This window comes from Podarcis cretensis (genome assembly GCF_951804945.1).
Source record: "Podarcis cretensis genome assembly, chromosome: 3".
Lineage (NCBI taxonomy): Eukaryota > Metazoa > Chordata > Lepidosauria > Squamata > Lacertidae > Podarcis > Podarcis cretensis.
In genome coordinates, this window is record NC_137172.1 from 69,611,624 (window position 1) to 69,635,640 (window position 24,017).

General features: G+C 39.5%; 1 protein-coding gene across 4 annotated transcripts in view; it reads left to right on the top strand.

Annotated features, from left to right (window-relative positions):
* TBC1D32 (TBC1 domain family member 32) overlaps positions 1 to 16,070 on the top strand; it is a 68,468-nt gene extending 52,398 nt beyond the window's left edge. For 3 of the 4 annotated variants that reach the window (XM_079970736.1, XM_079970737.1, XM_079970738.1), the window contains 6 exons: positions 919 to 985; positions 6,267 to 6,382; positions 7,133 to 7,287; positions 9,283 to 9,423; positions 11,211 to 11,399; positions 15,346 to 16,070. In XM_079970736.1, coding sequence (XP_079826862.1) covers positions 919 to 985; positions 6,267 to 6,382; positions 7,133 to 7,287; positions 9,283 to 9,423; positions 11,211 to 11,399; positions 15,346 to 15,465 — 788 coding nt within the window. In that variant the 3' untranslated portion in view covers positions 15,466 to 16,070. Of the gene's footprint in view, positions 1 to 918; positions 986 to 6,266; positions 6,383 to 7,132; positions 7,305 to 9,282; positions 9,424 to 11,210; positions 11,400 to 15,345 lie in introns of those variants that run through there. The other variant, XR_013837366.1, reaches the window with a different exon arrangement.
* Positions 16,071 to 24,017: the final 7,947 nt, after the last annotated feature.

The following is a 24,017-nucleotide window of genomic DNA, read 5'->3' on the forward strand; positions in this document are numbered from 1 at the left end:
AAGCCCTCTGGGAATGCACTGTCAGGACAGAAGGTGGTGTGATGGTGTTGTTCCCCATTTTCTCTCTCCTATTGGCTTTTAGTTTTTTTTCCAAGAATTTGAATAGGGAAAAGAAGGACACCAGCCAAAGGGTCGGCATTCTTTCCCTATGGTTTCAGAGTGAAAGGGCTTTGAATTCAAGCAGATCCAAAGACACCACTTAAATCCACCCGCAAAATGCTCCCTTTTGCCCTCTTCTCTGTGGGGAAGTAGTAGCTATGGATCTTTTCATAGCAACCTGGATGAAGCTTCTTCAGAGCCCATGGAGAAGGCGAGATTCATCTGCAAAATCCTATGGTTCCTGGAACTCCATCGCAACACCCATAGGATTGTGCATAAGTATGACAGACAGTATTTAGACAAGGTGCCACTTTGACAGTTTTCTGAAGTTGTAAGGGGTGATGAACCATAAGCTGACAGTTATTTATATCTGTCATAAAATGGAAGCTTGTAGAGTTCAGTTGTTAAAAGTAAGGCCATAGATAGTCCAAAATGTTGTCTTACTGTAACTATAATAACTATTATTTATTGCTTTCACTAAATTCACTGTATTATGGATTGCCACCAAACTTCATCTTTTAAACAGTTCTTAGAAATTCAGATTAAAATGGTTAAACACTTATTTTTATAAATTATTTTTTTTAAAAAAAATGTCCAGTAGCACCTTAGAGACCAACTAAGTTTGTTCTGGGTATAAGCTTTCGTGTGCATGCACACTTCTTCAGACACCACACGAAAGCTTATACCCAGAACAAACTTAGTTGGTCTCTAAGGTGCTACTGGACAATTTTAATTTTTATTTATTTATTTTGACTGCGTCAGACCAACACTGCTACCCACCTGAACTTATTTTTATGTGACTTTTTCTTTTCTTTGCAGCTGATGCAAATGTGGAGATCAAAACTCTTTCATCTGTACAGCAGCTTGGCATTAAAATGACAATCAGGTACATTACGTCAAAACATTTCACTTAGGTATTTATAAAATGTTCATTTTTAATTTGTTATGACTTGAATGCTATTGAAACCATCCATTTGACATAATACAACATTTAAATTGAACAATTTTATGGTGAAAATCATTATTGTAACGTGAATGGCTTGGAACCACAGAACTGCACACGGTTTCTCTCACTGCTACCAGCACCTTCCAGACCAGATACATCACCAAAATATTGTAATGTTCCATGAATCAATGGCTGAGCAAGCTCTTCCTCCTCTCACTGATCCTACGGTAGAGCTATTGCTACTTCCCAATCCCTGTTGGCTCACTGCATCCATTGTGGGGGGGTCCATAGACTTTTTTCTACTATTTTCTCCCCACACCCCTCATTGAAGTCAACAGAAGGGAATTAACTACACCAGACTCATCAATGTGGCAAACTTATGCACATCAGCATGCATTACCAGGAACCAGATGATTACATCTCTCTTCCAACCACACTAGCACTCAGAAAACTCATTCTAGTGTGATTATGAATGTATGGTAATGCATAAACATACCCTAGCTTTTGGTAGTACTGCTAATCCCAATTTATAATCTCTGTAAAATTATATGTGTTGGACTATATTCTAGTGGCTGATCTGAAATTGTAACAAAAAAAATTTGGATTGATTGAAGTACATCAGATCCTCTATTGCCCATGAAACACTGGGCAACTCCTCAGTGGCAGCAGAACATCTATGTCTGGAGCTTTCTGTTGGTGACCTGCAGCAGTATAAGGGCTGGTTTGCTGGCAGGCTTCTCTCCCCACCGGCAGAACAGCACCTACATCACTTTAAGTAACCTTTGGGTGTTCTCCATGAAGCATCTTAGAAATACGGTAGATAGGGCTATACTGTGCTGAAACAACACGAGACCAAGTTAAGTGTCTATATAGGGATACTTTCATTTTATCTAAACAAAACAATACTCATTATCAAAGATGTACTAAAATTAGTGCCCCAATGCAAATGGAATACTCCAAAGGTTTGCATAATTGGTTATTTTTGTGTGTGCCAATATCAAGCTTTCAGGTCTAAGTAGTACCTGTCTTAAAATGGATTCATTAGCCTTCTTTCTTTATTTTTACCTTTTTATTCCGACTGATCAGTTGTGCTGTATAAATGATGGCTTTGCGTTTTCTCTTTGAGCTGCGTCCAGTTTCCCTCTGGGGAACCTGCTCAGAAGCCATGCACCTGCTGTAAACTGGACAGAGAGTGAATATTGTGCAATGCGGTTATCATATATTTTCTTGGTAATCCTCACAAGACGACCTGTATAAAATAGACCAGTGTCCCACAATGGAATGACCTTCCCTTACAGATATGACAGGAACCTACAGCGCAGATGTTCTGCTGTTGGTAAAAACTTTTCGTTTGATATGGGCGTTCCTGGACTCTAATCCTTAGTACCAGCTTTGCTGAACTCTAGATAATTTGCTTTATGTTTTATTGTACTATATTTATTTATAAACAACCTTGTCAATTTTTTATCCTGAAAAGTTGTCAGTAATTTTTAAATAAATAAATATTCCATTATTGCCATTGAAAAGGAGGGCAGGCTGAGGTGAAGAGTTAAAGGCTCGCCTAAGTCACCCCAGTGACTTCATAGCTGAGATTTATAATCAATACTGATGTTCTTACCAGTATATAATTCCTGGTATGGTTTGTATGTTTTTCATTCCTTTAAGTAAGTTTGAATTGTATATTTCAACATAATTACCATAATTGTTGTTTTCAGATTAGATTTGATAAAGGTCATTTAGCTTATCCTTCAAAACTAGGAATTTGCTTTTATTCTTTTTTGTTCCACTGAAGGGATTTATAATGGGGTTCGGACACATTGAATGTAATTTATTTGAGATTGATTATTTGCTCTACCCCGGAGGCCTAGTGCAGGTTAAAAAATATATAACCAAATTACACAAAAAGAAAAGTGCTTGATTACTACCATGATAAAATAAACCCCCTAACTGAATACAAAAATCATGTTTTGTTTTGTCTTGAAACCAGTTAACAATTTGAATTAGCCCGGTGCCCCAAAGGCACCCCCAAACTAGAGAGTGCTTCTAGATGATTAGGTTCTGACTAGCAGACATCTCAGGAGTGAGAATTTTATAATTGTATGACTTCTGCTGAGAAGGTCTATCTAAAGGTCCCTGTTGGTCACAGTAGGAGCAATAGTGAAATAGAAGAACATTCTTGGTTATTTTACAATATAAGCTTAGGAACTGGTTATTGGAAGGAGTACATTCCCCAGTATCAGTAGGGGGCAGCCTAGATCCGACTGTCTTCTGATTTTGGGGTCTTGCAAAGTGCTTTGCAAGACCCTTGTGACATCTTTATGACATTAGGTGATTGACAGGTGGGTGGCCTTACCCTGCTCTATATTGTCCTGCCAAGCCTTTGAAATGAGCTAGGTTGGTCCTTCTGACAGTACCACCAAAAAATGTAATTAGAGGCTTCTCAGTGTTGGTTCCATCAGTTGAGGAATGTCCCTCTCTCCAAGATTGAGCTGATGCCATTCATTTTCAGCACCAGCTGAATTGCTTTCTCTTCCATCATGCCTTCTAAATATCTCTGTGTAGTCACACAGTTACAGAGAGTAGGTATAGGCAACCATATGGGTTTACTTTGATGATTTTAACAGTATTTTAGTGCTTTATCATATTGTAACTTTTTTGTAATTCACCCTGAGATAAGTTGCGACGAAGGGCAGGACATGAATAAGTTCACACCAGGCTTTAGGAGTGAGAGTAGCTCATTCGGTACAGCATGAGACTATTAATCTCAGGATTGTGGGCTTGAGCTCCACATTGGGCAAAATATTCCTCCATTGCAGGAAATTGAACTAGATGACCCTCATGGTCCCTTCCAACACTACAGTTCTTTGAATCTGTGGTCACCTAGATTCATTAAATCAGCCAGGCCTCTGCCCTTTAGGGCTTTTAAAGTCATGAACAACAGTGTGAATTCTACATGGTAAGGTAACAGGAAGCCATTGCTTTCCTCAAGCCATTCCTCATAGGAAGTGCAGTAACAGGAGTATCAGATATTTTAAAAACATATTTATAATACATACTATTATTTTTGTAGTAAGCTGTTCTAGTATGAGTAACCAAGCTCTGAACACTATATTTTTACCAAAATACTATTAACAGATGCTTTAATAAATCCATATTAATTCAACTGAGACCTAGTAATCTTCTTCCTTGCTCTTGAACCACTAATGTTTCATTCATTTATTTAAACTATCAACATATTTCCATTGTATATGCTTTATTTGATCTTCCTAGAATGAATAATAATCTAAATCAACATAATGTGCATTTTAAAGCTGACTTAAGCTGTGAACAGTGGGGTGCAAATGGAAGCCTGAAGCAAAGCAGAATGCTTTGTGGTAGAATTTAATAAGTTTTTATACTAAAAATATCTAGTATCAATGGATATGCGTGTGTGTGTGTGTGTGTGCAAGGGAGTGAGATGGCTACACACACTTTTGATCACATGCACTGCTGGTATGCAGCTTTCAGGGGGTTGGTCAATGTTAACTGCAACCCTCAGGCCCAGAAAGGTTAGCTATTCTTGCTGTGTATATATATATATATATATATATATATATATATATATATATATAAAATACACACCACACCTATGCTTTCACTACGCTGGCACACATTATAGTTGTAGGGCAGCCCATTTGTTTTAACATTTTAAATGTGCAAATGCTTGTACAATACTCATGGAACTTTGAAGTGTCAGGCATAGCTCTAATGGCTTTAGCCCAAACGTAGAAGAGTTTTCCTGCACAGTGAAGAAGCTAGTCGAGGTGGAAATGACTAGTCAGCTAGACTCAGAATAACTATTTACAGGATTTATTAAAAAGGAAAAGAAACCAGCAGAGTTTCTGCATACAAAACAAAGTAAAATAAATCCTTTCTTTCTCTCTCTCTCTCATAACCATACACAGCACTCCTACTCCTAACACACCTAACACCAAACTGTGCTAGCATTCCTAGATAACAGAGTTGAGTGCTGGTCGTTAACCAATCAGAGTAAGTAGTTTCTAGGTCAAGCAGACCTTGGCTTTCTGTCAAGAGTAAATTGACACTGCCTTGAGTTAATTGTGTGAAGCCAGAATCTGTAAGTTTTCATGAGAATCAATTAACAGAAACTGAACAAATACTGTTGTGCCATTATTTCTGTTCTAGTCGCTACCTTGCCTTGATGAGCAGGCACACACACAATTTTAAAAAGGCAAATAGGATTTGCAAGCAGATGCAGATAGATAGTCATGGAAAGTACCAGGTACAGGTTCAAAAATTCTGTTTTGCTTATTTTTATGTTGCATATTACATTCCTCTTATGCATCCTGGTCTTGCTGTAACAGCGCCAGTTGTGGTTGGGAACATGTAATGTGATGTGTATTTAATATACTTTTTTGTACCTTCCTGCACCTAGCTTGAGGCTTCACACCCAGCTCCTGTGTCCCCAGCAAACCCACCAACAACTTTGGTTGGAGCTGGGCATAAGGAAGGTTTGGGATTATTTGTTTACATTAGTGGAACAGCAATATCTGAGTAACTGCATCATTTTTTGCATGCAGTTGCAGCATCTATAACAGAAAGAGCATAATTTTGTCAAATCAGTGCCTTAATCCATTAAATCATACATTGCACGCAGAAATTAACCAGCGGTCTCATTTAAGTGGCAGAATGTGCTTTATTTGGAGAGAGAGGTCAGGCCAGGATTCAAAGAACCGTTAAACTAGTACCACGAACCCAAGGGGCCTTTAGAGTGCTTTCTTTTGAAGACCAGCCATCTAAGCCACATGGAAAACTGTTTAATCTGGGAATGAGGGACTTTCAAATGCAGCTTATGATGCGCCATGGGTGGTGGTGATGGAGTTCAGCTGTTTGAAGAAGGAGTCACAAATATTGTTGGGTTTGTACCAAGCCCTTCCATGAGCATAAAGCAGCTCTCTGTATTCAGATTATTATTTCATGTGCAATGTTATGCATCTTAAATAAAGTAGCAAGGTTTAAAAGAAAGAAACAGCTGCAGACATGTTTTCCCAGTATAGATTGCCTATAAATATGATGTGGATTAAGGCTTCTGCCAATGGGCTACAAATCACTCACATTAATGTCTGGTGTGCTCTTTTCTATAATGAAATAAGTAAATGAAAATGTGTTATAGCTTCTAGTTAAGTTAAACCTTGTTTCTCCCCCCCCCATTTTTTTTAAGCTATGGTAAACATTTGAACCTGCTGAGAGAGAATGCCGAAGATGATCTATGCCATGTAATAATGCACTGTGAAAATTTTTTGAAACGACAACAGGCAGTTCTAAGGACATCGTTGCGTATCCTTTCTCATAATATAAACGTCACCAAGTCTTTTGTCGGTATAACTGTCAAAATAATTTTTAAGATGCCTTCTTGAATTATTTAAGATGGCACAAAGATTTGTGCCATATAGGCAGGAACTTCATAACATTTTCCTTACTCAACAGGCATATTTTCCAGAGCAGATGCTCTCCCATCTAAGTTTCTATTTACAGTGGTGCCTCGCAAGATGAAATTAATCCGTTCCGCGAATCTCTTCGTCTTGCGGTTTTTTCGTCTTGCGAAGCACGGCTATTAGCGGCTTAGCGGCTATTAACGGCTTAGCGGCTTTAAGAAAAAGGAAACAAACTTGCAAGAACTCGCAAGACGTTTCGTCTTGCGAAGCAAGCCCATAGGGAAATTCGTCTTGCGGAACAACTCAAAAAACGGAAAACTCTTTCGTCTTGCGCGTTTTTCGTCTTGCGAGGCATTCATCTTGCGAGGTACCACTGTATGCCCAGAGTTTTTTTAATCTACAGTGGTTTCCCCACTTATTCCAGTGTAGAAAGCAGATCCACAGACATCCCACTGTTACAGATTTGCATTCACAATTGGAATGAAAGAGGTATACTTTGTACATGATGCATGTGAATACCCTTAAGTCTCTGGATTTGGTATCTAGGCCTGATCCTTTTCTAATAATGGTCTGCTAATAGATGTGTTTTCGATGGCAGGGTTTTTCTGCATTTAACAACAAACCATTGGATTTCCTTAATGTTTTCCTACAGGTGGTTTGCAGGGAGGATATGTCGGCTTTGATTGGTTTGCATCTTCTGTATTTCTAATAATGATGGGAGACAGGGAAAAAACATTACATTTTCTCCACCAGTTCTCCCGTCTTCTTGTGTCAGCATTCCTTTGGATACCACGGCTGCACAGTTCTGTAAGACTTCAAAAAAGGTTTCATCTTGACAAGATTGCTCTGAACATTTTAAATTAAATTTTATATTTCCAAAGTTGTTTATAAACAGAACACAATGCAGTTACTTAAAGGTTTTTTTTAACCAAATGTTTGCCCTGCAAAATTTCTCACAGAAAAATATGGATTTGACATCTGCTCAAATGGTTAACTGGAACCAGGGAAGAAACAGGTAGACAGATAGCAGTGAATTTTAAAGTGAGCCATAAAATTCACTTTATTAGCAGTATTAAATTCTGTATGTAGGCAGATAGAACTATTGAATGGCCTTTTTATTATTATTGCTATGTGCAAGCTCATGCTTTAGATTATTAGCTTTTGTTTTATTATAAAATCATTAAATGATACAAAGTAGAAATTTTGGATAAGGGGAGGAAAAAGTAAGCTAGCTTGCATTGTCACTGCTAGTCAGAGCCTTGTTATTTTAGCATCTCAGATATTTATACAAGTTTCCTTTAACATAAATGATCACAGAATTAAATGGAAACTTGTATGTTTAATTTTTTACTCTCCTACTAACATAAACTCCCACATATTAGAAAACTGAGCAAAAAGGGCAAGTGTGGCTCCCCACTTGAGACATGTCAGCACCCCAAAACAATAAAGCCATATGACAAGAGGGACTAAGATTTGAAAAAGAGTTTAAGAAATCGTTTAGGGCATGGTCAAGAAATGCTACTCGTGAACATTATGGACATGTGACAATTCCAAATCATATTCTGGAACTTCCTCAACGCTTGCACAATTGATGCCCGTTTGTTTCTAAGGCCATTAGAGGTCAAAGCAATGGTTCACATCTAGTAGGGAAGCCACAAGCCAAATCATATTGTTAACACTGGTAACAAAGCACTCAGATCAGCAGTTAAATGTCATAAACGCAGTTTAAGGCAAGCAGGCTGTCATTCGATTCATGGAGTTTCTGGCAAGAACAGGCTTTCCTGTACACTACTTTTTAGAGATAGTAAACCTCTCCTTGCAAAGGGGAGGTCAGCAGAAAGACCCCAAGCAGTCCACTTGGGACCGAAATGCTTCTATTAGGCACCAAGGAATTCTGTGCATGCCAGGATTCCTTGAAGAGCCACATCTCTTTGCTAGTGTGCAGCTCTTGGTTTCTGTGAAGCAGTCCAGCATTAGAGGTGTGCTACAACACCTTCGACAACACTCCAAAGGATCCTGAAACACACATTTTGGAATGTGCAATGCAGCTGCTTGAAGACAGCCAAATGACTGGCCCTGGCAAGGACTGTGACCTGGATCCTAAGGTGCTTCTCCATTCACTTAAGAGAGACATGCAATTTTCACCAGTTCCACCATCCATCTGCAGCTCCCATCACCATGTCTCATATTCCGGGGTGGGGGGCAGTCTTCAGGACAAGATTATCAGGGGGCTGTGGAGGGAAGGGGGAAGAAAAGTTAGGATCTGATTAGAAGTCATGCTCAGATCTGTTCCAAACGTAAGCCTCAGATTTATTTATTTATTTATATTTGCAGATTGGTACATAAAATTTAATGTTCCTATTTCCATGTTTGTTCTTGACACATGATTATAACATGACATGTGAGGCAACCCCAATGCATTTTATAAAGGAAAGCCAGGGTACTAGGGTTTGAAGCAGTAAAAGTGCTTAACTCATTCTTCACTGCAAATTCTCTTCCTGATTCCCTTTTTCTGCTTCTGCGTGCATATTTTCCTTCCATACTGAAGCAGGTAGTCCTTTCTTCCCATTGCTGCCAAAGCAATGGTAAATGTTACTGGCTACTTTGCCGTATTTTTTTCCTAGTTGTGTTGGGAGCAAATAAAGTTTCTGCACCTAGACATAAATTAGGAAAGGCGATCACTGTTCTATTCTGCATGTGGATAATGAATGGGCAGAGGGAAGGTGACATCTTTTTTGAAGGGAGACCTTTGAAAAGCTGTATAATAAGGGTCCTTTTGGGTATTGTTGCTTCATTGACCAGATTCACCTGCCCGTTGACACAGCAGCGTCTGGGATCCATCCAATCTATTTTTGCAGTGCACACTATGTTGAGATGTTGCTGAAGGCTGAGTTACCACTAGTCTTTTCTGCGTTCCATATGTCTGGTTTTACGTCGTCACAGGTAATAAAAAATATTCCAATTTGTTTTTTAAAAAAATGGTTGCCTTGACTGTCAGTGAAAGGGAGACTGCAAAACTGGAGCCAAAGCACTTTCCTCTTCTATAGTGCAGCCCCTTAGGTGTTTACTCAGAAGTAAGTCTCATTAAGTTAAATGAGGCTTACAGGGAAATTAAGACAAGATTCCAGCTGGGTAGGACTTCCACTAAATCATTTCATGTTGAAGCAACTCTGAAAAGAAATTCACAGGAAGGAAGATTTTTCTTTTTCTCTTACAAAGCATAGTAGTAAAAAGAATAGCTTTGTCAGACCCTTAAATGCACAGCAGTGGGCAGAGTTAACTATAAATTATATTTACTGCTAATGAATAGTCAGCTGGGAATTGTAGAAAGAGAGAGCTTTTTGAAATTGAATTGCTTTTGTCTGGTAGTTCTTCATAACCATACTTGAAATCAAGTTATACAGGTGAGACCAAAAAAATGAATTATTGCTACGGCAATAAAAAACAGTTTGTTTTGCTGATATGTACTATTTATTGTACAGTTTCCACAATAAGGCTGAAAGTATTTGAATGCTTAGGAATAACAATGAGACTTGCCTCTGAATGAAAATACATAGAATTGGGCAGTGTATTAGATGCCTGCTCTTACACCATAATTTTAAGTGAAAAGAGCAAAAGTAATTTTGCTGTCTAAACACTAATTGGGATAGATTCAGAGTTTGTTCCTGCTGGATCCCCTAAGCAGAATTCTGCTCAAGACACTCCCATGAAAGAGGAGGAGTGATTTTTCCATTCCTCAAAATCCCCAGTGCTACCTTCCAAGGGATCCTTAATCCTCTAGGTAAGTTTTTCTGGAGTCATAGAGTGTAGGGGGGACTCAACAAAAAATGGTTTTCTCTGTTGGATTAGAAGCTGTCCACAAAAAGGAAAAGTCTGGTTCCAGTCCATTGTCACTGTTGGATTACAAATGAAGCAAGCTAAAATCTGTTTTAAACCTTACCTTTCGCAATCAAATTAGTACTCTTGCCTGATTTACTTTTGTAAATATTTACAGGCTGATTAACACAAGATTCATAAGTTCACAGCTAAATGAAATTGTCGTGGTAGAGATCAACAAAAAGAACAGTTATTCTAATTTTGTTTTTCATAATCAGTTTAATAACAGAATGTCAGATTTATTAAAAAGTTGGAGAGCTCCTCTTCTGTTAAATACAAACACATTAAACAAAACCAAAGTACTACTGTTTGTGACATTCTTCACTAGTAAACTCTTTCATGTAGCAATTATTCTTCCGGGTTTTTAATGTTTCTACACTAAGGGTGGAAACTTGTTTATGCCCATGATGGCCAGAAAGAAGATGTAGTGCAAATGACCAATTGGGAGATGATGATATGACACACCTCCCTCATTCCTTTTTAGTTCAAATTCTTTGAGAAAAGATGCCCCGCCCCTAGCCTAGGGGACGTGGTCTAGAGCTTTAGTTACTTTTACAAAGGGAGGTGCTGCCTTCCCAGACAAGCCCTGACTAGAGGCAGCGATTTAGGTTTTCAGTGAGCTCTGAGAACCTCCAGGGAAAAATGTTTCACTTCCAGTGGCGAAACAGGATGTGCTGCCCCCCCCCCAACATGACTAAGAGCAGGGTGTAGGGGATGGATTTCTGTCTCAATTGTTGTAAATTATGGTAGCTGACAATTACAAGGGACCTCAGAATGGAGTATTCAGAGCTGGTTGCATTATGTGGAACAGTTGCTGTTGGAAGTGATGAATTGGATTATTGTTTTTTTCCTAGATCTGTCAACAATGGTTGACTCAGTGTTTCTGGAATTACTTGGACTGGAGCGAGATCTGCCATTACATTGCCATTTGTATTTTTCTTGGCCCAGATTATCAGATTTATATGTGTATATCTGTATTCAAGCATCTACAGCAAGAAATTCTTCAGCATACGCAGACTCAGGATCTCCAAGTTTTTCTTAAAGTAATTTCTTCTTTATCTTCATGACTTAGAATAATAGAACAGTGTTGAAGATTTGATGTCAAGTTTTTAGAAAAACTTAACAAATCATTCTTTGAATATGTGTTTGTTTTCAGTCTGTTTGCTTACTTCGTAGCTTTACTTAGTGACAAAGGAAAATATCCTTTCTGTAATCCTTTAAAGAAAACAAATGCATATGCCAAATGTATATGAAATAGATTCTTCCTTGTTTGTTCACTGGGAATTGGTGATGAGCCTGATCTTGATATGTTATTCTCTTTTACAGAATGCCATATCCTTGATGGACTTTGAGCAAAATACTTTGCTTGTGAGATTTCCAAGGAGACTTGGCTGAACCCTGTTGGAACCGAATGCTGGACTAGATTGATTTTTATCTAATCCAGCAGGGCTGTTCTTAACATTTTTAATAACATTAAGCTATAGATTTGTTTATTTCAAAGCTTTACATTACTCTGCAGAAACAGTAGCTGCCTTTTATTAGAACCAGAATTGTAGAGTTGGAAGGGACCATGGGGTCATTTAATCTAACCCCCTGCAATGCACGAATCTCAGCTAAAGTATCCATGACAGTCCTGTCTCCTCATAAGTGTAGCGGCTGTATTAACTCAAAAAAGGAAGATCAGTGAAGAATTTCAGAACTAGAAATGAGCTTTTGGCAAACCTGAGTTAATTCAAAGCTGAATGAATGGTCATTGAGAAGATAACTATGTCAGTGCTTTGCATATTCTGGTAACTGATTTAGGTGGTCAGAATATATTTTTTCCCTTATCCCTATTGCCTCTCCCCATTTCAACCTGCCTATGAGTTGAAATCTGTTAGGGAGACTTTTCTGATGGTTTAGAATCAAAGCTGAATATATCATTCTAGACTGGATAATACTTTTAAAATAAGAAATATCAAGTTAATTGTTTAAACATGCCATTAGCTTTTGCCTGTCTATAACAGCCATTTTGTATAATGTGATTCCCAAAATATACTTTTAATTTAAAATCTTTGACATTCATTTTAAAATAGCATGACATATCTGTAGTCCTCATTATATAGCAGGAGACAACACACCAGAGCTATTCTTCCTCCTAATAAAATTCATCTTAACATTTGATGACAGGCCATCATGATTAAATAGTTCTTAAGATACAGAGGCCAAATAATAGGTCAAAAATTATGAAACACTCATTAAAAGTGTGCTGAACACATTTTAGAAGGAATTGTGGGGTTTGCTGTATTTTTGTAAAAGAGAAAAATAAATGTTTTTTGAGGAAAGAACATGATTTTAATTTACATTCTCTGTCAAAGTGTCCTAACTATACTTTAATAACTAGGCTTGACTTGGCAGATTTTGGAAAAGAAATCCACCATATCTGATTCCAGTTTAATTTTAACTAGAATACTCTGGACTTAATTGGTTGTAAATTACACCCTTAGAATACAATACATTGTTTGAAGGAAACACAGTACTAAGTACACAAAGCAGTGCATCATTAAAATGGAAACTAATTAAGAGGACCCAGTCTACTTGAAGCTGTGTGTAACAGTTTGTGGCTACATATAGGAATGTACAAACCTATTTACATCAAATGCACAGGCCAGTTTAATGGAACTCAGGTGTGCATTGTAATACAGACGAACATCTGCATCCATGTTGGTTATTACGTGGTAGGTTTTTTCTGCACATGGATTTCCCTTGTTAGTAGGCTGAGGCAATTGACTGCAAATCTCTCCAATAAAAGCCTTATTAACTGCTTCATAAAGCAAATCATTTCTAATTACTCATCCCATTGACATTAAAAGTCAGTGTTTGGTTGTAGCTAGGATTGTGGGCCCATCAGATCACCTTTTCTCTTCCTTTTTCTCTCCTACCCACCCACACCTCAAAAGTCTATGCGAGCATTTTCTTATCCCGATTTTTCAGATGCTGCCTTTCAAGAAGAGCCAGCTGCTCTTTGCCACGTTATTAATTCATAATAATATATAAATCGATAAAAGTGGAAGATTCTCTAACAACCCACTATTCTCCATTACAATATGTATGGTTTCTGGTGGTCCATAATACTCCAAGTGTCTCACTTTTTTTTGCACAGTGACACGCAATTATTGACAAACAAAACAGTATCTGAATTACTTTTCCCCATCAAAACCTTAATGTGGAAAGGCCGTAAAATCCTCATATTTCCATATGGTTTACACAGCACTCAAAGAAACAACTAAACTTGACTCTAGGTTAAGGGAAGCACTGACAAAGCATTGATTTCAGTGTATACCAAAAACTTACTTATTCTCCCCAGTGTTTACTAGCCATTAATGCTACAGTTGCTGCAAACGAGATGCAAATATTAACATCTGCAACACTTGCTGTTGTTTTGTAGAGGAATTCACAACCACTTCTGTTTAGAATTACCGACTTCACCGATGCTCTGCACCTTGCAAAGTTTTACCATGTCCCTAAGATTACTTTGGACGCAGGTGGCGCTGTGGGTTAAAGCCTCAGCGCCTAGGGCTTGCCGATCGAAAGGTCGGCGGTTCGAATCCCTGCGGCGGGGTGCGCTCCCGCTGCTCGGTCCCAGCGCCTGCCAACCTAGCAGTTCGAAAGCACCTCCGGGTGCAAGTAGATAAATAGGGACCGCTTACCAGCGGGAAGGTAAACGGCGTTTCCGTGTGCGGCTCTGGCTCTGGCTCTGGCCAGAGCAGCAATGTCACGCTGGCCACGTGACCCGGAAGTGTCTCCGGACAGCGCTGGCCCCTGGCCTCTTAAGTGAGATGGGCGCACAACCCCAGAGTCTGTCAAGACTGGCCCGTACGGGCAGGGGTACCTTTACCTTTACCTTTAAGATTACTTTAACAGTGGATAGCTTTGAAAATATCCTTCTCCAGCTCTTGTCAGCATTGTGGTAGGAGCTGGGGGAACAAAAGTCAGCAGTTCCTTATCCCTCAATAGCAAATCAGTACAAACGCCTCTTCACCCAGGCCTTAAACCATCTATGCCCTTTTAAAAACTGTTGGGGGTGTTATTATTTGTTACTATGTTATTCATGTTTGTGTTTTTCTATCATAAACTGCCCTGTATATAATTTTTTTAAAAAATAATAATTAAACTTGTATGTCCTTGGGTTAATTCCCAATTACCTTATTTTAAAAGGCATTCAAAATGTGCTGTTCATAATGCAGTTAGTGCTAACCTAACAAGATGGTTGGTTTAATTTGTCAGAAATAGTACATGGCATGCAACTGCAAACAAAGGGTACAGGACAAGGCAGTGTTCAACCCTTAGTTGGCCAAGTATGCATGTCACAGTAAACCATAGTTAAAATAAATGATGGTTCAGTGTGATAGAGCTGCATGCTACTCCTGTGCTGAGGAAACAAACCTCAGGTTGCCTTGTCTGCATCAGGCTTGTGGCTTGTTTATTTCCAAACTATAAGCAGTAAACTAAGAACAAACATTGGCTTCCATTTGTTCTTTATTTGGAGACAAATGAACGATGAGACCAGTGTCATAGCTGCTTTTCTTGCTGTGTGGCGGCGGTAGGACCAGGTTGAAGCAAATTGGGAAGTTTGGAGCAGCATGAAATAACACACTGCTCATTTATATTAAACAGTAATTTATTTTAACTAGGGCTACTGATAAATTGTAGCTTATTTTATACTTCAAATTATGTATACTGATACAGCTAAGAAATATGTAAAGTTTGAAATCCTCATTTTGCTTTATTAATTCCGTTAGTAAATATGTCATTAGACACCATTATATAGAAACGGATGTGTCTATTTTTCACTTTTGTCATAATGCAGTATCTGTGTATTACAATGGAAACAGAACAAATTTCTAAATGGGATGAAAAAATAAAACAAGTTGCCTCTTGGGAAAGCCTCAAATGTTAATATCCATCATTTTTTCCCTGGCTAATACTTTGCTTTTGTGCAATGTGCAGGAAGAAGCACTTCATGGATTTCAAGTGAGTGATTATTTCAAATACATGGAAAACTTGGCTCTAACCTACAGACCAGTGCTGCTAAGAGACATGAAGAACATTAGAGTGCAGAACACATAGATCAAGCAAATGAGCCTCTCATTTCAAATTTTAGTTACGTTCTTAAAAGGACACTGATTATTTGTTTTATATACTTCTCTATAAAAATGCATTCATTCTAAATGTACATACTGCCAAATCAATAATAAGGCTTTTCAGCATTCCGCTTTCACAAGACATCCTCTAAATTGGTTCATCTGAAAAATAATGTGTTTTTCTAGCCATGCACCATAGCCTTGTTTACACTTGGCTTCAGAACCTGCCCTTGAATTACTTAAATGTGCTGCTTATATTTTCTTGGAGCGATTTCCATACTATTAAACTTTGCTTCTCTTCAACATCTACCTTAAATTTCTAAATTGCATACAAGTTTGCCAATAAAACACAGTAATATGAATCCCCATTCTGAAAACCCAGCCTTACTTAATATTGATAAATAAAGGCAGAGCTACTTCCTTGAATGTAGCAAGATTGACCTTCGAAGGTCAGGAAACAGAACATCCTTGAAGATTCTCCATTCTGAGTATCTCAGTCTGCAGTAGAATTGTAGTTGTTTTTTTTAACAATGTACACTAAAACCTTGATGTTTTGATGAGCTGAACAAATTAAACTTCCTGTTATGATAATATGCAGTATTTATTGTGTTTTTGTGACTTCTCTGTTATGCCAAAATTGAAAGCGAGGAGGTCAGTTTTGAGGTTATGTGTATGAGCATTGCTAATAATATTTCCAGTTGATCTGGAGTTAAGCTGTCTGCAGGCTTCTCTAAGGTATTACATGTTTATAGGCATCTTATATGGTGCACACAAATTAGGTATATGTATTAATTAACAAGTTAAACATCATCAGCTGTGAGAGAGCAGAGCTGACCCTCTGCTTGCATGTGCGAGCCAGAGGAACATTGCATCTCCGACGCAGATGATGTGGACCAGAAGTGGAGTAATGTGCGCATGAGCAGAGGAACTATTTGTTTCTCCCACAGCTAATGAATAGGGAGGCTCTTACCCATGCATCAGCTAACCTGATACAGGCAACGCCCCATTTTAGGTGATTTTGCATATGCGTGTGGGGGGGTTCGGAACATAACCCCCACATAAATGGGGAGTCATTTGTATATTTGTTTATTAGTAAGGTCTATACTGTGGCCCTCCAAGTTATTAGGGCAGTTTATGTGCTTGTCATCAGCGTATCTTTATGCTTTATGGTGCAACTTCATAAAAAGGCAACAAATAAGGTCTTGGGATAAATTATTGTACTATAGCCTTAGGTATAGTTTGGTGTTTATATTAGGGGTGTACACCAAGCACAAGATTGGGTTCAAAGCCAATTCATCGCATCCTTATTCCATCCAAAGCAACTGCCTGATTTGGTTTGAGTTGGAATCCCAATTCTACAGTTTGTTGTTCATATATTTTGCAACAACTAATGCAAATATATCTGAAGAAGTGTGCATGCACACGAAAGCTCATACCAAGAACTAACTTAGTTGGTCTTTAAGGTGCTACTGGAAGGAATTTTTTTTGTTTTGACTAATGCAAATATAAGTTTAACAAAATCTCTAAAGGCACTCCCCAAGATACATACATGATAGGAAAGCTACAAGTATTATATTGCCAAATGCAGTCTGATGGGTGCTGGAGTTGGAAATCCTCATCTGCTCCATTTTCACTTATTTATTCCAAGTTAAAAATGGTGTGCCCAAGAACAGCTTCACTTTTTTTCAAAAAAATACTGCCACAAGGCCGAAGTAAATTATGCAATGGCACAGTCCTAGTGAGAGATGCAAGATGACTTCATTGGGTACAGGAGAAAGACAGAAAATGAGAGGCAGAAGCCTCATCCATTTCCAATTGTCACATTCCACCATGTTTTATTCATGCCGTGCTCCTTTTTGAACAGAGAAGGACACACAGAGGGCTAAAGCCAATGGTGCTCTTTTTCATGTTTTAGCGGGCAACTTGTTGTCCCTTTGAGCTGCAAAGATAGGCTTTGTAACAACACTCTGTGGGTAGTGCCAGCTGAAATTGCAGGTGCCAGGGTGGGCCTTACTAAACCTTATTGGGGTTCAGTACTTGGGTGGGGGGGTGGTTGGGGCTATAGGGTCCAGCACAGTCTGATAAGCAAAATGAATAATGCAAAGCATGCAAATATTTTATCTTGTACTTACTTGTGGGTCTTACATAGTAAGGGTACTTACTATGGGTCTCAAAAGCCAGATGTTTTTGGAACATATTCTGGCAAATTTGGATTTTATCCATTGCTGAGTACACACAGTCAAGCTTGTAAGGTTACAGGAGGAAATTGCACAGTTTTATCCAGTATGCATTTCAAAAATTTCAAGATGAAAATGAGAGCCTACCTTTTATAAAACGCAGCTGAGGAATGCTGTCTTTGGATGTTTAAGCTGATCAGATAATGCAGCACAGATTGTTCAGTATAAGCTAATGTCAACCCCCTCCAAAGAAATAAATAAAGTATAACATGTTGCTAAATATAAATACAAATACAGTCATACCTCGGGTTACAGACGCTTCAAGTTGTGTGTTTTCGGGTTGCACACCACGTCGAACCCGGAAGTACCGGAACGGGTTACTTCCAGGTTTCGGCGCTCACACTTTACGCATGCGCAGAAGCGCCGAATCACGACGTGCGCAGACGCAGCGCTGCGGGTTGTGAACGTGCCTCCCTCACGGATCACGTTCGCAACCCGAGCGTCCATTGTAGTGGCTTTTTAAAAGCATAATTTATAATAGCAATGTCTGGGAATAGAAGAAGATACTGTGGCCTTTCCGAGTCCATCTAGCTATGTATCTGAAAAGAACCTTTTCTCTCTCCCCCAATCTCTGTTTCTAATGTATAAATATTCATGCTGACAGCTTCTATTCTGATATGAATAGCCTGTTCCAAGTACAGTGTCTGTAAAATAACGGGAAGAGAACTAGAGGGCACAAATTGCAAGCATTGTAATTTCCACTAAAGCAAGCACTCTTACTTTTTTGAGCTAAATCGTAAATTGCGGTGCAAGAACATAAGGATTGTTTATATGTGTAGCAAATAGCAGTGTCTGCTGAAATGAAAAATGATATCAAAGACTTTATGTTTGTGTGTGTGTGTGTGTGTGTGTGTGTGTGTATATATATATATATATATATATATATATATATATGCACACTTATTTCAACACAGAGAAAATCTTTGCCATCATTTCTCATTTTGGCAGTCATTGCTACTTGGATTGAAGGACTGAACAGGCAGATGATATCAGACACCCACCTTCGACGTCCTATATATTTCAGCTGTGTGCTCCTGTAGTTTCTGATGCAGTAGCACCATGGGGAGTAATAACTGCAATCTAACTTCATGCTGCAGCAAACACTTGAGCCAAGGAAAACCTTTTTAAAGAAAGCAATGTCACAAATGGATATTTTGGTCCAGAATGAAAAGCATTTGTAGCAGTAGCACTTACAAGTATTTAGCACCCAAAACCAAATGGGCTCTGACAGTTGCATTTGTATTAAGCTCCATCGCCACACTGTTTTCATTCAGGTCCTGCTTGTCGGTTTCCCACAGTCATCTGGCAGGTCAGTATAACAACCAGAGGGGGACTAGATGAGCCTTTGGCCTGATGCAACTGGCCTCTCCTTATGTTCTTATTTGTTCAGTCTGCAATCCGGATTAGTTTTGTTCTTTTCATAATTGCAGGCTTGGTTTCACCTTCCATGTTTCTTCCTTTTACTGTGTTACATCCTACATATAGAACTGCAGAGTAGCGCCAGTTGCTTTCAAATGCTGGTACTCCCCTTAGGTCTTTCAGGCAAGTGGGTTATAGTGCAATCCTATCCAGGTTTACTTGGAGTACCAGGGACTGTGTACTTGTGTGTCCTGCGGTTTTAAAAGCCGTTTAATATCGATGCAAGGTAATTTTTACATTTAGGCCTCAACCTTGCAGTTTGTCATTAAATATGGAGCTAAGGAGCCAGGGAATTTCTGACTGAAATTTCACTGGTTCTAGAAATCGTTTGAGTGGCTCTAACATAAGCTCTTGGCTTATGCATCTGTTCGTTGCTGGTTCATGGGTTTGTGTAATATCTGGGTCAAATCATATCCATATCACAGGGTGATGCTTATGAGATATCTTGACTAGTGCCTCTTTAATAGCTAATGTGTAGCTGGAAGCGATGCTCAAGAGACTTTGTCTTCCTTAATAGCGCTTCTGTTTAGTGTCTGTCCTTTTCTGCCAGAGCATGATCTGCATAGTGAACCTGGTAGGGGAGCCCACAGTAAGAGAAAGGGGGGGGAGCACCTTGGCCCCAAAGTAGCAAGTGAGATAAGCAGCTGTATGAGCAGAGTGTAAGCACCACCCATTTATTTTTTAAATTTTATTTTATTAAAGCCTCTGCTAAAACTGTAAGGCACGGCAAAGGTATTGTGTGGCATGAACTGAATCCTTGTGAATTAAAGACTAGAAAAATTTACATGCTGAATCCTTTTTGGGGGGTTGGGGGAGACTGTTGAACAGGGATACCCAACACAGTGGCCTTCAAATGCTGTTAGACTCCAGCTCTTATCAGCCCTAACCAGCCTAGCCATTGGAGAGGCATGATGGGAGTCCAACAACATCTGATGCCGATGTCCAACAGCATATATGCTGCAGAAGATTGGTTTTCAGCTCTACTCTAGTGATACAGCCTTGAGGAGCTGCAAAAAACTACATCCAGGCTTTTTAAGCTGACATCTTTCCTAGTCTGCATCTGAATTGGAATTGTAAGATGCTGTCTTTTTATTTTTTAAAAGCACTTGTTTGCTGCTCTGGGCTCCTTTGCAAGGAAGAGCAGGGTGTAAATTTAAATTGGGAGTACTCTAAGCAGTTCTCGTTGAAAGGAAGGAGGCCCAAAGTCTGGCTTCTTGCCCCAGCTGAAACGTTTACACAAGACATGCAGTAATGAGGGGCGAAAGCAGGAGGGACAAGTTTGCAGGGAAGTAGGACCTCCTCTTGCATTATTTGGCAGGCCAGGGACATGTATTACAAGTGCTAAGGGGGAAAAATTGGTTAGATTTATTACCAAGACACCTGGATAACTAAGCAATCCATGATTGTCATTGCCAAGTATGTATTTCATGTGCTTCTGAATTTTCTCTTTTAACATGGAGTAAACTTTCACACTATTGCTGTGTTAAAAAAGTTTGTATCATATATTTTGAATGATGTTGCGATGTCATGGATTTATGAATAAAAGCAATAATAAACTGTTAATCATGTCTCTTCCTTGCCGAGATGAAGAGATGTTTGGGCCATTTGTGTTCGTAGAAACTTCTGACTTTGGTGTAACTGCATTATAGCCTATTGTCCAAAGGTGAAGTCACACCCTTTGCCTTACCAATTTTACATCTGGCAGCACCCTCCAGCAGCACAACTCTGCACAAAACCAAACCTCACTCACACAGCCTTGAATTGTCAATAATACTCGGTTCGTGGCTACAAATAATTCAGTTTGTGGCTGAATTTGTCTGGAGCTGCCAGAGAGCCATGGAAGCCTGCTTATGATTTCTAAATTGCTGGACTTTGACTAAGCCTAAAGCCTTTGGGAAGTTAGTTATAATGATGATAGGATGGTTTATTTCAAAGTCTCTTAAATCTAAAAAGACTGGTCAGTTGCACTACCTCCTCCAAACCTCATTAGAAAACAGATCAAGGGCCAGATTTTCCCTGTTCCCATTTTGTACCCCATTATGGATGCACAACTACTAAATAGGGTGGGCATGTCCACAATTTTATTTTAATTTAGAATACTGATTTAGCACCCTTCCTCAGAATCAGTTCCAGGGTAGGTTTACAATAATTAAAACTACAACCCGATTGTTGTGTGTTCTGTTTTGTAGCTAAGAAAAGTAGATTATAATTGTTTACCAAAAAAAAAATCCACCCAGCTAAAAATAAAGCATTAACAAGCAGCAGATTCAAGAATGGAAATAAAAACTGAGTTGTAAAATGCTTGAGGAAATACAGAAGTGTTTAGCCTGGCATTTAAAGGCTACTGATGTTGGTTCCAGCCGAGCCTCTTTGGCGAGGGCATTCAATAATTGTGGCACCACAGACCTCTGTCTAATTGACATTGGTCCCCTCACAGATGGAAGAGCACTTGCAGAAGGCTATTGGCAGATGTTAGTGTTGATCTGGGAGTAGGCGCTCCGTCAATTTGGCATGCTGGGGCTCTTTAACATGCTTGGAAATGGCAACTAGGAATGTACCACAGCCCACCTCTGAGCATTTTAAAGTGATGTGACCGGGGTTTTATTTGTACATAAGAAGATTCTGTATTTTGTAGGCCAATATCCATACCCAACTGCACAAATATAAAAGTGAGAAATGGCTATGATCTGTAGGACATACCTATGTAGATAGTTCTGGGGGAGGGGGGAGGCTGCACATTGTGCTCATACAACATACCTGGTTGCTCTGGTTCCATGCACATTCATGCTGTACTCAGTGGCGTAGCGTGGGTTGTCAGCACCCGGGGCAAGGCAAGTAATTTGTGCCCCCTAATCCATGGATTTGCGCCCCCTAACCCGTGGATTTGCGCCCCCTAACCCTAACCCCCAGATGTTGCGCCTGGTGCAGCCGGCCCCCCCTGCACCCCCCACGCTACGTACGCCACAGGCTGTACTGATTCTCCCTCCATTAATCCCATCCATGCTGTTGGTGGAACAAGTTAAAATAAGGTTACCAGATTTTTTTCAATGAATCCGGGGACACCTTTCAACTTCCTACTAAATAGATGGGTTTTGTCAGGGGACCGATTTGTAAATCCGGGGACTGTCCCTGGGAAACGGGGACGTCTGGTAATCTTAAGTTACAAAGGTGGCATCGCCTGAGTGGTGCATAGGCCAGTGTTCAGGAACCTGTTGCCCTCCAGATAATTGTGGGACCACAGATCTCATCATCCCTGGGTGGAGATCACGCTGATGGGAGTCAACAGCCCCTGGGGAAAAAAGAATAAATGGAAAGAACAACTTCATTTCCAAAGCTGCATACAAATGGCTTTTGGGAAAGTCGAGCAACAATAATTATTTGACTAAGTACTGAGTTAAGATAGCAGTATTTGTTGATTAAGTTCCTCTACATCATCAGTATGTTTGGTCTTTTCACCATAGAAAGGCTGTTGGAAGCGTTCCTATTTGAAACATGAGAAGCATACACTACAAGAATCCTGTTTTGGGGAAGCAATTAGATAGTTGGGTTGCACCGTAATTAATTCTCATTGCCGTTTGATTAAAATGCCACTGCTGTGCACACAGAAAATGACACCTCCAAGTTGCTCTTTTGCACTGTGATGATGAAGACTCTGGCTATCCTTCCTTTTGTGTATACCTGGCCTGACTGCTGCAGAAAATAACCACTCTGAGAGTGCTGCACATGATATGCACCCATGGCAGACAATTAGAGTCCATTATTTTCATAAAGCGTCACACTAATTGAGTCTCTGCATTAGGGCAGATTAGGCATCCTGAAATATCACACAGCAGCTTAGCAAGGCAATCATCTATTCATTGCTTGTGGCTTGAAAAGGGCAACTCGAAAGCTCATATAATTTTTCTCAAACATTTCAACTGCACTTTGGCATCTTGACAGGAAAGCACCCTGCCAACCCCTGTACTTAGATATTTTGTTTATCATTTGCCCCTCTTCTCATTTGCCTGTTCTCCAGCTTCTTTTTGACCAATTCAAGGAGTAACGATGGTTTACCATGGAAAACTTCTGCTTTTTCTCCAGCTTTATCTCTGAAGGAGCTGGTGCCCAAATAACAGCCTGGTCTCTTGAATTCAAGATCAGAATCAAGTGGAAATAGTTGCTCCTGGGTGAAGCTCAATGAAGACTGTTGGATTCTACCTTCCCAGAAGGAAACATTTAGCTGATTTCCACCCAGACACTGCTTTCGACTGCAGTATTTAGGATACGTCTGGGAAATTCCAGATGTATGGCAACCCTTGGGCTTCTCACAGCTATGTGGATCCCAACCTCAAGTCTTTGGAGCAGTTCATTTAGGATTTTATAATTCATTTGATTGCACTGGTACCTACAGATATGTCACTTTCTATAAGGAAGGAACTGAATAATCAAAAGCGCTTTTTCCAAAAGAGTCTTCAGTCCCATCCTATTAAGAGGGAATCAAGTAAGTCTAGAAGTTGAATTTCAATCTCTACAGCAGGGGTAACTAACCTGTGGCCTTCCAGATGTTGTTAGACACCAACCCACATAATCCTGAATCATTGACCAAATTGGCTGGGGCTGATGAGAGTTGGTGTCCATCTGGAGAGCCAGGCAGATTTGCCAACTCTACTGTACAGAGTCACATTCGTATACATCACCCCATCTCTTCAGACACAACATCGGACTTTCACTTTTGATTGTCCCAAACCGACAGAACAGAAATATCTCTTGCTAGAATACACAGCAAAGCAGGACTCGGAACAGAGTTGACTTTTTGGCAGGGCATGTGTTTTTCAGTAAATTATGTACCAAGACCGCAAGTGAGTGGAAAGAGAGGCCATCTGTCTAGATGACTTTGGATTCA